The 17,730-nt window shown below is 39.2% G+C and overlaps 1 protein-coding gene across 1 annotated transcript; it reads left to right on the top strand.

The window, feature by feature from the left end:
• Positions 1-488: 488 nt before the first annotated feature.
• LOC134484220 (zinc finger protein 431-like) lies at positions 489-701 on the top strand. Its single transcript, XM_063280565.1, has one exon. It carries the CDS (start codon positions 489-491, stop codon positions 699-701), a length of 213 nt encoding a protein of 70 aa, XP_063136635.1.
• Positions 702-17,730: the final 17,029 nt, after the last annotated feature.

The following is a 17,730-nucleotide window of genomic DNA, read 5'->3' as shown; positions in this document are numbered from 1 at the left end:
TTCAATCTTTGTTCCATCTATCCACCCCCCTTTATAGAACAAGAGCAATTTTGGGTCAGAAGATTTGCATGTATGTTTGTGTCCCCATCTTTCCACTGGGGGTCCTTTCTGACTACTGGAGGTGGTCTCTTCAGGTTCCATATTCCCACGATTAGGCATTTCAGCTAAGGTCACCTGCATTGACTTCTGGGAGCCTCTCTCCTCTCGAGTCTCTGGGATTTCCTAGAGAATCCCCCTATGCCCACCCCTGGCAGCTGCATATTTCCATTCATTTCTCCTGGTCCTCTGAAACACTCTTCTGTCTCTCCCCATGCCTGATTTTGCCACCTATTCCTCACCCCTCCCATCACCCACACAGGTACCATCCTCCTTCTGCCTCCTATGACTATTTAGTTAAGTGTTTTCTATTTCTGGATGGAAAGATTATAGTAGATAAAACTCTAAACAAAGTCTTCAGGGTGCTGTGAGAGGAGCTCAGAGTGCCCGACATGGATGTCCTGACCTATGATGATGTGCATGTGAACTTCACTGAGGAAGAGTGGGCATTGCTGAATCCTTCTCAGAAGAGTCTCTACCAAGGTGTAATGCTGGAGACCTGTAGGAATCTCAGTGCTATAGGCTACATTTGGGAAGACCATACTACTGAAGAATATTGTAAAAGTTCTGGAAGACATGGGAGGAAATTTTCACGTGAAAGATGATAAGATTTTACCTCCCAAGAAAGTTTCATGTGTGCAGCAAGTTTTAAAGAAAGCAACAGGGTAAAATACACACTGTACCCCATATTGATTAGGTCATCATTATACGTCTACACACTTTTAATAAGCAAATAGTCCATAGTAAATTGTGGTGACCCGTATTCTTTAACAGCATGGCTAAATTCAATGATATGGACAGTTTGTGGAGAAACCATAAACCCTGTACCACATCTCTGTGAGGAAAACAAATTGAAATTGTGTAAATGTAATGTAGAAGATTTCTTTAAAAAAAAAACTCTAAACAAGGGAATATATGAAGTATATTTACTAGACTATTCTTGAATCTATTTGACTAGATTGGAAAGTTTCTCATGAAAAATAGAGACTAGTATGGGAGACTGATACAGATCTTTAAAAGTTACTTCTGGGAACCACCGAGCATGGGAGTGATAACCTGCATTAGAGTATTTTCAGAAGAGCAGCTAAGGAGAACAATTTGTAAACATTTCATGGTGCTTTGATGATTTAGAATAAAGTACTAGCCATAAAGAGGAGTCATTTAAAAATATCATTAGAGTAGATCTTGTCTAGAGGAATGGGAAGGAAAAATATAGAAAAATACATAAGCAAAAATACAGTCTTATGATTTTTTTAAATTTATTTTTATTGGAAAATTTTTATTTGTATTTCAAATGTTATTCTCTTCCCTGGTTTCCCTGTTCATTCAGCTACCTATCCCATACCCTCTCACTTCTTCTAAAAGGTTGTTCCCCCTCCCCAACAACCCTTTCCTTCCTGCCTTCCTGCCCTGATATTCACCTATACTTGGAGGGGGTGTTTCAAGCCTAGGCAGGACCAAGGGCTTCTCCTGTAATTGATGCCCAACATGGCCATCCTCTGCTACATATGAAGCAGAAGCCATTGGTTTGTCCAGGTATACTTTTTGGGTAGTGGTTTCATCCCTGGGAGCTCTGGTTGGTTGGTATTGTTGTTTTTATGGGGTTGCAAGCCTCTTCAGCTCCTTTAATCCTTTCTCTAACACCTCCAATGGATTCCCATTCTCAGTTCAATGATTTGTTGCTAGCATTCATCTCTGTATTTGCCACACTCTTGCTGAGCCTCTCAGGAAACAGATATATCAGGTTCCTGTCAGCATGCACTTCTTGGTATCAGAAATATTGTCTAGGCTTGATGGCTGTACACACACACACACACACACACACGCACGCACACACACACACACACACACACACACACACACACACACACACACACACACACACACACATATGGGCCGGTTCCCCAGAATGGCCATTCCTTCAGTGGATGCTCCAAACTTTGTCTCCATAGCTCCTCCTATGAATATTTTTCCCCTTTTAAGAAGGACTGAAGCATCCGCACTTTGGTCATCCTTCTTGAGCTTCATGTGGTCAGTGGATTGTATCTTGGGTAATTTGAGCTTTTGAGCTAATATCCAATTATCAGTGACTGCATACCATGTGTGTTTTTTTTTTTTTTTTGATTCGGTTACCTGACTCAGGATGATATTTTCTAGTTCCATCCATTTGCCTATGAATTTCATGAAGTCATTGTTTTTGATAGCTGAGTAGTACTCCACTATGTAGATGTACCACATTTTCTGTATCCATTCCTCTGTTGAAGGGCATCTGGGTTCTTTCCAGCTACTCGCTATTATAAATAAGGCTGCTGTGAAAATAATGGAGCATGTGTCCTTGTTATATGTTAGATAATCTTTTGGATATATGTCCTGGAGGGTTATAGCTGGGGCCTAAGGTAGTGCAATGTCCAATTTTCTGAGGAACCTCCAGATTGATTTCCAGAGTGGTTGTACCAGCTTACAATCCTTAACAGCATCTGTCATCACCTGAGTTTTTATCTTAGCCATTCTGATTGGTGTGTGGTGGAATCTCAGTGTTTTTTTGTTTTTGTTTTTTTTGTTTTTTTAAATTAACTTGAGTATTTCTTATATACATTTCGAGTGTTATTCCCTTTCCAGGTTTCCGGGCAAACATCCCCCTCCCCCTCCCCTTTCTTATCGGTGTTCCCCTCCCCATCCTCCCCCCATTGCCGCCCTCCCCCCAACAATCTAGTTCACTGGGGGTTCAGTCTTAGCAGGACCCAGGGCTTCCCCTTCCACTGGTGCTCTTACTAGGATGGAATCTCAGTGTTTTGATTTGCATTTCCCTGATGACTAAGGACGTTGAGCATTTCTTTAGGTGCTTCTCAGCCATTCCATATTCCTCAGCTGAGAACTCTTGTTTAGCTCTGTACCCCATTTTAATAGGGTAATTTGGTTCTCCTGGAGTTGATCTTTTTGAGTTCTTTGCATATATTGGATATTAGCCCTCTATTGGATGTAAGATTGGTAAAGAACTTTTCCTAATCTGTTGGTTGCCGTTTTGTCCTAATGACAGTGTCCTTTGCCTTAGAGAGTCTTTGCAGTTTTATGAGATCCCATTTGTCAACTCTTGATCTCAGAGCCTAAGCCATTGGTGTTTTGTTCAGGAAATTTTCCCAAGTGCCCGTGTATTCAAGACTCTTCCCCACTTTTTCTTCTATTAGTTCGAGTGTATCTGATTTTATGTGGAGGTCCTTGATCCACTTGGACTTAAGCTTTTTACAGGGTGATAAGAATGGATAGCTTTGCATTCTTCTACATGCTGACCTCCAGTTGAACCAGAACCATTTGTTGAAAATGCTATCTTTTTTCTATGGGATGGATTTAGCTCCTTTGTCAAAGATCAAGTGACCATAGGTGTGTGCATTCATTTCTGGGTCTTCAATTCTATTCCACTGGTCTACCTGCCTGTCTCTGTACCAACCCTATACAGTTTTTTTAATCACTATTGCTCTGTAATATATCTTGAGGTCAGGGATGGTGATTCACCCAGAAGTTCTTTTATCATTGAGGATAGTTTTTGCTCTCCTGGGTTTTTCATTATTCCAAATGAATTTGCAAATTGCTCTTTCTAACTCTGAAGAATTGAGTAGGAACTTTGATGGTGATTGCATTGGATCTGTAGATTGCTTTTGGCAAAATGGCCATTTTTACTATATTAATCCTGCCAATCCAGGAGCACGGGAGGCCTTTCTATCTTTTGAGATCTTCAATTCATTTCTTCAGACACTTGAAGTTCTTGTCATACAGATCTTTCACTTGTTTGGTTAGAATCACACTGCGGTATTTTATGTTACTTTGTGACTATTGTGAAGGGTGTCTTTTCCATAATTTCTTTCTCAGACTGTTTGTCCTTTGAGTAGAGGAAGGCTACTGATTTGTTTGAGTTAATTTTATACCCAGCCATTTTGCTAAAGTTGTTTACCAGGCTTAGAAGTTCTCTTGTGGAACCATATCATATCTACCATATCATCTGCAAATAGTGATATTTTAACTTTTTTTCCTTTCCAATTTGTATTCCTTTGACCACCTTTTCTTGTCTTGATTGCTCTTGCTAGGACTTCAAGTACTATATTGAATAATTAGGGAGAGAGTGGGAAGCCTTGTCTAGTCCCTGATTTTAGTGGGAATTTTCAATTTTTCTCCATTTAGTCCATTCTTGGGATGAAGCCTACTTGATCATGATGGATGATTGTTCTGATGTATTCTTGGATTCGGTTTTTGAGAATTTTATTGAGTATTTTTGCCTTGACATTCATAAGGTAAATTGGTCTGAAGTTCTCTTTCTTTGTTGGCTCTTCCTGTGGTTTAGGTATAAGTGTAATTGTGGCTTCATAGAAGGATTTGGTTAGTGTTCCTTCTGTTTCTATTTTGTGTAATAGTTTGAGAAATATTCATATTATATCTATGATGGTCTGATAGAATTCTGTACTAAAACCATCTGGTCCTGGGCTTTTTTTCGTTGGGACACGTTTAGTAACTGCTGTAGGATGTCATACACGTGAAGACATGCACAAGATATAATGAGGCCTGTCATTGGACAAGAAGGAAGGATGGTTAGAAGAAGCAGCAGAGAGAACATGAAGGCTGATGTTAAGATTCCTCTCTGCACATTTATAGGTTGTTATGAATATGCTTAAGGGATGGATGTGTACAGCCCTTTGTATGTCTAGGTAGGCCATTATATCTTATCAATTAGATCAGAGGTTATTGTGTTGTGTGTTCTTTCATGTGGCGATTTAAGCTCAAGGGAGTATGTAGTGGCTGGAGACACTAGGCTGCCACAGAATTGGGATGAATATTTTTGGCATGGTGGCAACCTGTCTTGGGAACTAGATGGGTAGAGAGATTGTTGCCAGGCTCAGGGAGAAGCCATCAGCAGTGTGATATGGGATGGAGAAGATTTTGTTAGATATTTTGCTGACTGAGATGAAGATATCTACCAGGTATCTTGGGGCACTATGGTGCTGGATCTAGTGTGGATTAAAAGAAAGCTTTTTGTTTTGTTTTAAAATAATTTTATAGCAACAAACTGCTTATTTTCTTTAGGAGTTATGGGACTGTGTAGATTGTTAACTGATCCTGATTTAACTTTGCATCATGGTATCTGTCTAGAAAATTGTCCATTTTGTCCAGATTTTCCAGTTTTGTTGAATATAGCCTTTGTAGTATGATCTGATGATTTTTTGAATTTTCACTGATTCTGTAATTATGTCTCCCTTTTCATTTCTGATTTTGTTAATTTGGACATACTCTCTCAGTCCTTCATTAGTCTGGCTAAGGGTTTATCTATCTTGTTGATTTTCTCAAAGAACCAGCTTTTGGTTCTGTTGATTCTTTCTATGGTCCTTTTTGTTTCTACTGGGTTGATTTCAGCTCTGAGTTTGATTATTTCCTGCCCTCTACTCCTCCTAGGTGAATTTGCTTCTTTTTGTTCTAGAGTTTTTAGGGGTGCTGTCAAGTTGCTCATATATGCTCTCTCCTGTTTCTTTCTGTAGGCACTCAGCGCTATAAGTTTTCTTTGTAGCACAGCTTTCATTGTGTCCCATAAGTTTGGGTATGTTGTACCTTCATTTTCATTAAATTCTAAGAAGTCTTTAATTTCTTTCTTTTTTATTCCTTGACCAAGTTATCATTGAGTAGAGCATTGTTCAACTTCCATGTGTATGTGGACTTTCTCTAGTTTTTGTCATTATTGAAGACCAGCCTTAGTCTGTGGTGAACTGATAGAATGCATGGGGTTATTTCAATCTTCTTGTGTCTCTTGAGATCTGTTTTTTTTTTTTTAATTAACTTGAGTATTTCTTTTTTTTTTTTTTTTGTTTTGTTTGTTTGTTCATTTATTTTTGGAGAAAGAGTTTCTTTTTGTATCGCTGAGCATCCTGGAACATTTTTTTTTTGATTTTTTTATTTATTTATTTATTTTTTTTATTAACTTGAGTATTTCTTATATACATTTCGAGTGTTATTCCCTTTCCCGGTTTCCGGGCAAACATCCCCCTCCCCCCTCCCCTTCCTTATGGGTGTTACCCTCCCAACCCTCCCCCCATTGCCGCCCTCCCCGCATAGACTAGTTCACTGGGGGTTCAGTCTTAGCAGGACCCAGGGCTTCCCCTTCCATTGGTGCTCTTACTAGGATATTCATTGCTACCTATGGGGTCAGACTCCAGGGTCAGTCCATGTATAGTCTTTAGGTAGTGGCTTAGTCCCTGGAAGCTCTGGTTGCTTGGCATTGTTGTACTTTTGGGGTCTCGAGCCCCTTCAAGCTCTTCCAGTTCTTTCTCTGATTCCTTCAACAGGGGACCTATTCTCAGTTCAGTGGTTTGCTGCTGGCATTTGCCTCTGTATTTGCTGTATTCTGGCTGTGTCTCTCAGGAGCGATCTACATCCGGCTCCTGTCGGTCTGCACTTCTTTGCTTCATCCATCTTGTCTAATTGGGTGGCTGTATATGTATGGGCCACATGTGGGGCAGGCTCTGAATGGGTGTTCCTTCAGTCTCTGTTTTAATCTTTGCCTCTCCCTTCCCTGCCAAGGGTATTCTTTTTCCTCATTTAAAGAAGGAGTGAAGCATTCACATTTTGATCATCCGTCTTGAGTTTCGTTTGTTCTAGGGATCTAGGGTAATTCAAGCATTTGGGCTAATAGCCACTTATCAATGAGTGCATACCATGTATGTCTTTCTGTGATTGGGTTAGCTCACTCAGGATGATATTTTCCAGTTCCAACCATTTGCCTACGAATTTCATAAAGTCGTTGTTTTTGATAGCTGAGTAATATTCCATTGTGTAGATGTACCACATTTTCTGTATCCATTCCTCTGTTGAAGGGCATCTGGGTTCTTTCCATTTTCTGGCTATTATAAATAAGGCTGCGATGAACATAGTGGATCACGTGTCTCTTTTATATGTTGGGGCATCTTTTGGGTATATGCCCAAGAGAGGTATAGCTGGATCCTCAGGCAGTTCAATGTCCAATTTTCTGAGGAACCTCCAGACTGATTTCCAGAATGGTTTTACCAGTCTGCAATCCCACCAACAATGGAGGAGTGTTCCTCTTTCTCCACATCCTCGCCAGCATCTGCTGTCACCTGAGTTTTTGATCTTAGCCATTCTCACTGGTGTGAGGTGAAATCTCAGGGTTGTTTTGATTTGCATTTCCCTTATGACTAAAGATGTTGAACATTTCTTTAGGTGTTTCTCAGCCATTCGGCATTCCTCAGCTGTGAATTCTTTGTTTAGCTCTGAACCCCATTTTTAATAGGGTTATTTGTCTCCCTGCGGTCTAACTTCTTGAGTTCTTTGTATATTTTGGATATAAGGCCTCTATCTGTTGTAGGATTGGTAAAGATCTTTTCCCAATCTGTTGGTTGCCGTTTTGTCCTAACCACAGTGTCCTTTGCCTTACAGAAGCTTTGCAGTTTTATGAGATCCCATTTGTTGATTCTTGATCTTAGAGCATAAGCCATTGGTGTTTTGTTCAGGAAATTTTTTCCAGTGCCCATGTGTTCCAGATGCTTCCCTAGTTTTTCTTCTATTAGTTTGAGTGTGTCTGGTTTGATGTGGATGTCCTTGATCCACTTGGACTTAAGCTTTGTACAGGGTGATAAGCATGGATCGAACTCCATTCTTCTACATGTTGACCTCCAGTTGAACCAGCACCATTTGCTGAAAATGCTATCTTTTTTCCATTGGATGGTTTTGGCTCCTTTGTCAAAAATCAAGTGACCATAGGTGTGTGGGTTCATTTCTGGGTCTTCAATTCTATTCCATTGGTCTATCTGTCTGTCTCTGTACCAATACCATGCAGTTTTTATCACTATTGCTCTGTAATACTGCTTGAGTTCAGGGATAGTGATTCCCCCTGAAGTCCTTTTATTGTTGAGGATAGTTTTAGCTATCTTGGGTTTTTGGTTATTCCAGATGAATTTGCAAATTGTTCTGTCTAGCTCTTTGAAGAATTGGATTGGTATTTTGATGGGGATTGCATTGAATCTGTAGATCGCTTTTGGTAAAATGGCCATTTTTACTATATTAATCCTGCCAATCCAGGAGCATGGGAGATCTTTTCATCTTCTGAGGTCTTCTGCAATTTCTTTCTTCAGAGTCTTGAAGTTCTTATTGTACAAATCTTTTACTTGCTTGGTTAAAGTCACACCGAGGTACTTTATATTATTTGGGTCTATTATGAAGGGTGTCGTTTCCCTAATTTCTTTCTCGGCTTGTTTCTCTTTTGTGTAGAGGAAGGCTACTGATTTATTTGAGTTAATTTTATACCCAGCCACTTTGCTGAAGTTGTTTATCAGCTTTAGTAGTTCTCTGTTGGAACTTTTGGGATCACTTAAATATACTATCATATCATCTGCAAATAGTGATATTTTGACTTCTTCTTTTCCGATCTCTATCCCCTTGACCTCCTTTTGTTGTCTGATTGCTCTGGCAAGAACTTCAAGAACTATATTGAATAAGTAGGGAGAGAGTGGGCAGCCTTGTCTAGTCCCTGATTTTAGTGGGATTGCTTCAAGTTTCTCTCCATTTAGTTTAATGTTAGCAACTGGTTTGCTGTATATGGCTTTTACTATGTTTAGGTATGGGCCTTGAATTCCTATTCTTTCCAGGACTTTTATCATGAAGGGGTGTTGAATTTTGTCAAATGCTTTCTCAGCATCTAATGAAATGATCATGTGGTTTTGTTCTTTCAGTTTGTTTATATAATAGATCACATTGATGGTTTTCCATATATTAAACCATCCCTGCATGCCTGGGAAGAAGCCTACTTGATCATTGTGGATGATTGCTTTGATGTGCTCTTGGATTCGGTTTGCCAGAATTTTATTGAGTATTTTTGCATCGATATTCATAAGGGAAATTGGTCTGAAGTTCTCTTTCTTTCTTGGGTCTTTGTGTAGTTTAGGTACAAGAGTAATTGTGGCTTCATAGAAGGAATTCGGTAGTGCTCCATCTGTTTCAATTTTGTGGAATAGTTTGGATAATAGTGGTATGAGGTCTTCTATGAAGTTTTGATAGAATTCTGCACTAAACCCGTCTGGGTTTGGGCTCTTTTTGGTTGGGAGACCTTTAATGACTGCTTCTATTTCCTTAGGAGTTATGGGGTTGTTTAACTTGTTTATCTGTTCCTGATTTCACTTCGGTTCCTGGTATCTGTCTAGGAATTGTCCATTTCCTGCAGATTTTCAAGTTTTGTTGAATATAGGCTTTTATAGTAAGATCTGATGATTTTTTGAATTTCCTCTGAATCTGTAGTTATGTCTCCCTTTTCATTTCTGATTTTGTTAATTTGGACACACTCTCTGTGTCCTTCCGTTAGTCTGGCTAAGGGTTTATCTATCTTATTGATTTTCTCAAAGAACCAACTTTTGGTTCTGTTGATTCTTTCTATGGTCCTTTTTGTTTCTACTTGGTTGATTTCAGCTCTGAGTTTGATTATTTCCTGCCTTCTACTCCTCCTGGGTGTATTTGCTTCTTTTTGTTCTAGAGCTTTTAGGTGTGCTGTCAAGCTGCTGACATATGCTCTTTCCTGTTTCTTTCTGCAGGCACTCTGCGCCATGAGTTTTCCTCTTAGCACAGCTTTCATTGTGTCCCTCAAATTTGGGTATGTTCTACATTCATTTTCATTAAATTCTAAAAAGTTTTTAATTTCTTTCTTTATTTCTTTCTTGACCAGGTTATCATTGAGTAGAGCATTGTTCAATTTCCATGTATTTGTGGGCATTCTTCCCTTATTGTTATTGAAGACCAGTTTTAGGCCGTGGTGGTCCGATAGCACGCATGGGCTTATTTCTATCTTTCTGTACCTGTTGAGGCCCGTTTTTTGACAAATTATATTGTCAATTATGGAGAAAGTACCATGAGGAGCTGAGAAGAGGTTATATCCTTTTGCTTTAGGATAGAATGTTCTATAAATATCTGTTAAGTCCATTTGGCTCATGACTTCTCTTAGTCTGTCTACGTCTCTGTTTATTTTCTGTTTCCATGATCTGTCCATTGATGAGAGTGGGGTGTTGAAATCTCCTACTATTATTGTGTGAGGTGCAATGTGTGTTTTGAGCTTTAGTAAGGTTTCTTTTACGTATGTAGGTGCCCTTGTATTTGGGGCATAGATATTTAGGATTGAGAGTTCATCTTGGTGGATTTTTCCTTTGACGAATATGAAGTGTCCTTCCTTATCTTTTTTGATGACTTTTAGTTGAAAATTGATTTTATTTGATATTAGAATGGCTACTCCAGCTTGTTTCTTGCGACCATTTGCTTGGAAATTTGTTTTCCAGCCTTTCACTCTGAGGTAGTGTCTGTCTTTGTGTCTGAGGTGTGTTTCCTGTAGGCAGCAGAATGCAGGGTCCTCGTTGCGTATCCAGCTTGTTAATCTATGTCTTTTTATTGGGGAGTTGAGGCCATTGATGTTGAGAAATATTAAGGAATAGTGATTATTGCTTCCCGTTATATTCATATTTGGATGTGCGGTTATGTTTGTGTGCTTTTCTTCTCTTTGTTTTGTTGCCAAGATGATTAGTTTCTTGCTTCTTCTAGGGTATAGCTTGCCTCCTTATGTTGGGCTTTACCATTTATTATCCTTTGTAGTGCTGGATTTGTAGAAAGATATTGTGTAAGTTTGGTTTTGTCATGGAATATCTTGGTTTCTCCATCAATGTTAATTGAGAGTTTTGCAGTTTACAGTAACCTGGGCTGGCATTTGTGTTCTCTTAGGGTCTGCATGACATCAGTCCAGGATCTTCTGGCCTTCATAGTTTCTGGCGAGAAGTCTGGTGTGATTCTGATAGGTCTGCCTTTATATGTTACTTGACCTTTTTCCCTTACTGCTTTTAATATTCTTTCTTTATTTTGTGCGTTTGGTGTTTTGACTATTATGTGACGGGAGGTGTTTCTTTTCTGGTCCAATCTATTTAAAGTTCTGTAGGCTTCTTTTAGCCTATGGGTATCTCTTTTTTTAGGTTAGGGAAGTTTTCTTCTATGATTTTGTTGAAGATATTTACTGGTCCTTTGAGCTGGGAGTCTTCACTCTCTTCTATACCTATTATCCTTAGGTTTGATCTTCTCATTGAGTCCTGGATTTCCTGTATGTTTTGGACCAGTAGCTTTTTCCGCTTTACATTATCTTTGACAGTTGGGTCTATGATTTCTATGGAATCTTCTCCCCCTGAGATTCTCTCTTCGATCTTTTGTATTCTGTTGGTGAAGCTTGTATCTACAGCTCCTTGTCTCTTCTTTTGGTTTTCTATATCCAGGGTTGTTTCCATGTGTTCTTTCTTGATTGCTTCTATTTCCATTTTTAATTCATTCAACTGTTTGATTGTGTTTTCCTGGAATTCTTTCAGGGATTTTTGTGTCTCCTCTCTATGGGCTTCTACTTGTTTATTAATGTTTTCCTGTATTCCTCTAAGGGAGTTCTTCACGTCTTTCTTGAAGTCCTCCAGCATCATGATCAAAAATGATTTTGAAACTAGATCTTGCTTTTTTGGTGTGTTTGGATTTTCCATGTTTGTTTTGATGGGAGAATTGGGCTCTGATTGTGCCATGTAATCTTGGTTTCTGTTGCTTGGGTTCCTGCGTTTGCCTCTCGCCATCAGATTATCTCTAGTGTTACTTTGTTCTGCTATTTCTGTCAGTGGCTAGACTGTCCTATAAGCCTGTGTGTCAGGAGCGCTGTAGACCTGTTTTCCTGTTTTCTTTCAGTCAGTTATGGAGACAGAGTGTTTTGGTTTCGGGCGTGTAGTTTTTCCTCTCTACAGGTCTTCAGCTGTTCCTGTGGGCCTGTGTCTTGAGTTCACCAAGCAGGTCACTTCAGCAGAAAGTTGGTCTTACCTGTGATCCTGAGGCTCAAATTCGCTCGCAGGGTGCTGCCCAAGAGCTCTCTGCGGCGGCAGCAACCAGGAAGATCTGTGCCGCCGTTTCCGTGAGCTTCAGTGCACCAGGGTTCCAGATGGCGTTTGGTGTTTTCCTCTGGAATCAGTAATGTGTGCAGAGTGCAGTCTCTTCTGGTTTCCCAGGCGTGTCTGCCTCTCTGAAGGTTTAGCTCTCCCTCCCACGGGATTTGGGTGCAGGGAACTGTTTATCCGGTCTGTTCCTTCAGGTTCAGGCGGTGTCTCAGGCGCAGGGCGAGGTCTATTTTTCTTGACAGATTATATGGTCAATTTTGGAGAAGGTACCATGACGTGCTGAGAAGAAGGTATATTCTTTTGTTTTAGGATGAAACGTTCTGTAAATATCTGTTAAATCCACTTGGTTCATAACTTCTGTTAGTTTAACCATCTCAGTGTTTAGTTTCTGTTTCCATGATGACAGTTGTGTGCTGAAATGTCGCACTATTATTATTTGAGGTGCAATGGGTGCTTTGAGTGTTTGTAAGGTTTCTTTTATGAATGCATGTGCCCTTGCGTTTGGAGCATAGATATTCAGGGTTGAGCGTTCATCCTGGTGGATTTTTACTTTGATGAATATGAAGTGTTCTTCCTTATCTTTTTTGATAACTTTTGGTTGAAAGTCAATTTTATTCAGTTTTAGAATGGATAGTCCATTTTGTTTCTTGGGACCATCTACTTGGAAAATTGTTTTCCAGCCTTTTACTCTGAGGCAGTGTCTGTCTTTGCCACAGAAATGTAAAGTGTGTTTCCTGTATGCAGCAAAATGCTCAGTCCTCTTAATGTATCCAATCTATTTCTTTTTTTTTACTGGGGGAATTAAATCCATTTATGTTGAGAGATATTAAGGAATAGTGACTGTCGTTTCGTCTTTTTTTTTTTATTAGAGGTGGAATTATGTTTGTGTGTCTTTCTTCTTTTGGTTTTGTTGCAAGGGGATTATTTTTCTTTTGGAGTGTGTGTGTGTGTGTGTGTGTGTGTGTGTGTGTGTGTGTGTGTGTGTGTACTTTCCCTCCTTGTGTTGGACTTTTCTATCTATTATCCTTTGTTGGACTGGGTTTGTGGAAAGATATTGTGTAAATTTGATTTTGTCATGGAATATCTTGGTTTCTCCATCTACGTGAATTGAGAGTTTTGCTGGATACAGTAACCTGGGCTGGCATTTGTGTTCTCCAGCCTTTTACTGTATGGCATCTGTCCAGGATCTTCTGGCTTTCATAAACTCTAGTGAGAAGTCTGGTGTAATTCTGATAGACCTTCCTTTATATGTTACTTGATTTTTTTCCTTTACTGCTTTTAATATTCTTTCCTTGTTTTGTGTGTGTGTGTTGTTTTGAATATTATGTGATGGGAACAATTTCTTTTCTGGTCTACTCTATTTGACTTTCTGTAGGCTTCTTGTATGTTTATGGACATATCTTTCCTTAGGTTAGGGAAATTTTCTTCTATAACTTTGTTGAAGATATTTACTGGCCCTTAAATTGTGAATCTTTGTTTACTTCCATACCTATTCTCCTTAGGCTTGATCTTCTCATTGTGTCCTGGACTTTGTGGATGTTTTGGGTTAGAAATTTTTTCCATTTTCTTTGAAGGTTGTGCCAATGTTTTCTATGGCATCTTCTGACCCTGAGATTCTCTCTTCTATATCTTGTATTGTGTTGGTGATGCTTGTGTCTATGTCTCCTGATCTTTTTCCTAGGTTTTCTATCTCCAGGATCGTCTCACTTTTTGCTTTCTTTATTGTTTCTATTTCCATTTTTAAACCTTGAATGGTTTTGTTCATCTTTCACCTCTTTGTGTTCTTCTGTAATTCTTTAAGGGATTTTTTTGTTTCCTCTTTAATGGCTTCAACTTGTTTACCTGTGTTCTCCCCTATTTCTTTAAGGGAGTTATTTATGTCTTCTTAAAGTCCTGTATCATCATCATCATGAGATGTGATTTTAAATACAAATCTTGCATTTCTTGTGTGTTTGGATATCCAGTATTTGCTTTGGTGGGAGAACTGGGCTCTAATGATGCCAAGTAGTCTTTGTTTCTGTTGCTTATGTTCCTGAGCTTGCCTCTCGCCATCACGTTGTCTCTGGTGTTAGCTTGTCTTACAGTCTCTGATAGTGGCTTGACCCTCCTGTAAGCTTGTGTGTCAGTGCTCCCGTTGACCTGCTTTCTTTCAGCTGGATCTGGATACAGAGAGCTGTGAGACCAGGTCAGCTCTGGGCACAGGCAGAAACTGGAAGTGTCTGCTCCTGGGTTTCTCTGTCCTCAAGCCAACATCAGGTTGCTTGGGGCAGAAGGTCTTACCTCTGCTCTCAGGAGTGTCAGCACTCCTGGTGCCTGTCTTTCAGCTCTGTGAGCAGGCAGAAACCAGAAGGATCCTGCCCCTGACTGTACCTAGGTTCCTGTGCCCAGAGAGCACAGAGGACACTAGGCAGGATCCTCTTGGGCCTGGAATGTGAGCAGAAGCAGTTGTCTCCTCTGAGCTCTCAGGATTGTCTGCACTTCTGAGAGTCTAGTTATCTTCCGCATGAGATTTGGGTACAGAGAGCTTTGGGACCCATTCAGTTCCGGGCACAGGCAGAAACTGCCAGTCTTCTGATTTTTAAGTTACCATTTTTGTGCCTAAGAATCTTTTTATTCACTTTAAACATCAACCATGAAGCTCTGATAGCCAGCTGAGCATTGTGATATTGGGGACATAAAGGTGGATGATGCGTTTACACAGTTTCCAGTACTTGAAATTTGCCGCATCACTTGCTCTAATATTCACCATTGGTTCTTGTAAAAATCATTGAGTTAGTACAAAACTAATTAGGATCACTACGATCTTGATAGATGGTTCTCTTGGTCAACATGGAATGAATCCTTCAGTCTAAAATAATACACTGTCTGCATCATATTCTGGTGCTACAGTGGCACAGAAGTTGTGGGTGTAACCAGCTATAATTAGATTTAAGGCCTACTCCATTAGAAGGAAGTGATGCCTGATACCACTTGGGGGGCAAAAACTTGAGCATAGATAGGCTATGGACGTGGGGCAAAACCAAATATCATTGTTCTGATAAAGGACTGTAGTAATAAAATGACTCCTAATAGCATTCTGTTAATATTCCTAGGTCCAACTTATTCACCATCAGAGATATATCCTACTGCAGGAGATGAGAACTAATATAGAGACCTACAAATAGACAATGGTAGAGTGAAAGACCTTGGAACACTCAGTTCTAACTGGGATGTTTTCGTCAAACCTCTCCACTCAGGCTTAGGTAACTATGCAGGAAAGGAGGACTGCAGATGTTAAGTGCCAGTGTGTATGGAAGACAACAGTGAAATAGTGTCTTCCAGACACAACAGGACTGAAACACATATGAACTCACAGAGACTGTAATAGCATACAAAGGGTCTGCACAGGTCCAAGCTAGATGGGGTCTCAGCACTGAAAGGGGAAGTGGGCACAAATACCCATCCCTAACCAAGAACCTAAGCTATCTGCAATTCACAACTGATTGAAAAGGAAAAAATAGCTTTCTCTAATGTTGTCTCACTGATTATACAAACCACACTTAAGGGAGGTCCCATGCTCAGTTGTAGATGGCCAACACCAAATAAACTCAATGGTATTTTCGGAGATGTTTTGTCCTATAATGCTTTGGGCAATTTTTGCTTTACCTTTATTCTCATCCATTATGGTTTCCAGATTTATGTTTTTAGTGTGCATGCGTGTGCGTGTGTGTGTGTGTGTGTGTGTGTGTGTGTGTGTGTGTGTTTGCATGGTCGTTTGTGTTTCTTATACCTTTTCTTTCTCCCTGTGATTGTTTTGCTTCATTCTCTTTTTTATTACTTTTATTTTTTTATAATCTAGTCATTGCCCCCCTCATGATCTGCCTTCCCACAGTTCCTCGTTCCATTCCTTCTCCCCTTTGTCTCCAGGAAGATGTTCTCTCCCCCGCCAGGCCTACCTGCCCCCAGAGGTCTCAAGTCTCTTGAGTGTTAGCTGCTTCTTCTCCCACTAAGGCCAGACCAGGCAGTTCTCTGCTGTATATGTGTCAAGGGGCCTTGGACCAGCTCATGTATGCTGCCTGACTGGTGGCTCAGTGTCTGAGAGATCTTAGGGGTCTGGGATAATTCAGACTGAAGGCCTTTTATTCTTTTTTTTAAATGGGACTTTATTTCTAAAAAAATGATAAAAAGAAGACATGGGGATTCATGAGTGGGTAGGATCTGGACAGAAACAAAGGAGGGGAACCATGATTAGAATAAACTGTATAAAATGTTAAAAAATAAAAGAGAAGATGATATATAATATAAAATGAAAGAAGTGATTTTAACCATGTGCAAATTGCAATAAGTAAGTTATAATATGTCTGGCCTAGTATTACAAGAATCGTCCAGAGTCCTCACTGTTAAACCATAAGATTTTCCTGTCTATGGGATCATTCTAGGCCACAGGGACTCTCTATTTCCTCCTGTAAGATTCATCTCTGCTTTGAAACTGTTCTCAGATGCCTTAGTATTTGGATTTTAAAATGTTATACACCTTTAACATTTAGGGATGGACAATGTCTTAGAAGTTGTTCTGTGCATTTAAAAATGTTTAGTACTCACCTCAAATTCTATGAATTACTATGTTGGGAAATAGTAACTTTATCTTACCTCCAAATACTAAAATTGTCATATTTTATCTAAGGAACAAAGTCAATCCCACTCAACGGAAAAACAATTGCCTAAGCATGCTGTTGCTTTCCATTTATGTTGACAAGATTTCAACCATCTGAATAATAGAAAGAGAAAATGGCTATAGAATATTCATGCCTTACCTTAAGACCCAGGTTTATAAAGTAGCACTTAGGAATTTCCATTTATAGTATTGATATTGTATTGACAGTTTGTTCTATGGCCCATCTAAGTGGAATGGAGGATGGAAGCACAAGTATGGTTCTGTCACAATTCCATGTACTCAGCGATAGCTCCATTTCTATGAAGTAAAAAGGAAATTGATTTTGGTGGCCAGCCAGTCGTTTTTGTCACCATGTGTGAAGCTATTAAAAAGACAGTAAAAGGAAAGTAAATATGTCTAGTTAGTAGCTCCTTTAAAAGTATAGATTTTTAAAAAATGGAACAGATAAAAATTAGGGAAGATTTACACATTAATGAAAGAAAAACTATAATAATAAACATCATATAGAATATCAGCCTAGGCCAAACACTGATATTGTAAATATCATTCATATCATAAGGTATTATTTAAGGCAGAAATTATTTTAATTCATAAACAATAAATAAGTAGATTGATAGATAAAATTTTATTTCATGTTAATGGAAGCAGTAACTTGCCAAAACAGTGTAGCAGTTTTGAAAGTTTAAGTATTAAACACAAACTACAAAAAGAGTAAGAAAAAACTGAACTGGTTCAGTAAAAAGGACAAGGGGACAAATCACAAATCTTGGAGAGTAGTACACATTTCCCTGAATCTAAGAAATATACTAAATGTGAATAAGAATATAGAAAATCTGAAAAGCATAACTAATTTGCATTATCTGCATTTCTGCATCATTTCAGCAGCCAGAAGAGAGTGTTGAACACAGTTGGTGCCCACCAAATGTTTCATGATTTAAATAGACAAGGTTTATACTCTAGTAGTATTTTTGGAGACTCAAATAAGGCTATTAAAAGCTACCTAAATTTATATGGAAATTCAAGGGACGCAGAATAGCTCAAACAGTT

This window comes from Rattus norvegicus, chromosome X, assembly GCF_036323735.1.
Source record: "Rattus norvegicus strain BN/NHsdMcwi chromosome X, GRCr8, whole genome shotgun sequence".
Taxonomy (NCBI): Eukaryota; Metazoa; Chordata; class Mammalia; order Rodentia; family Muridae; genus Rattus; species Rattus norvegicus.
The sequence above is the reverse complement of the archived record's forward strand: the minus strand, read 5'-3'. Positions and strand labels throughout refer to the sequence as shown.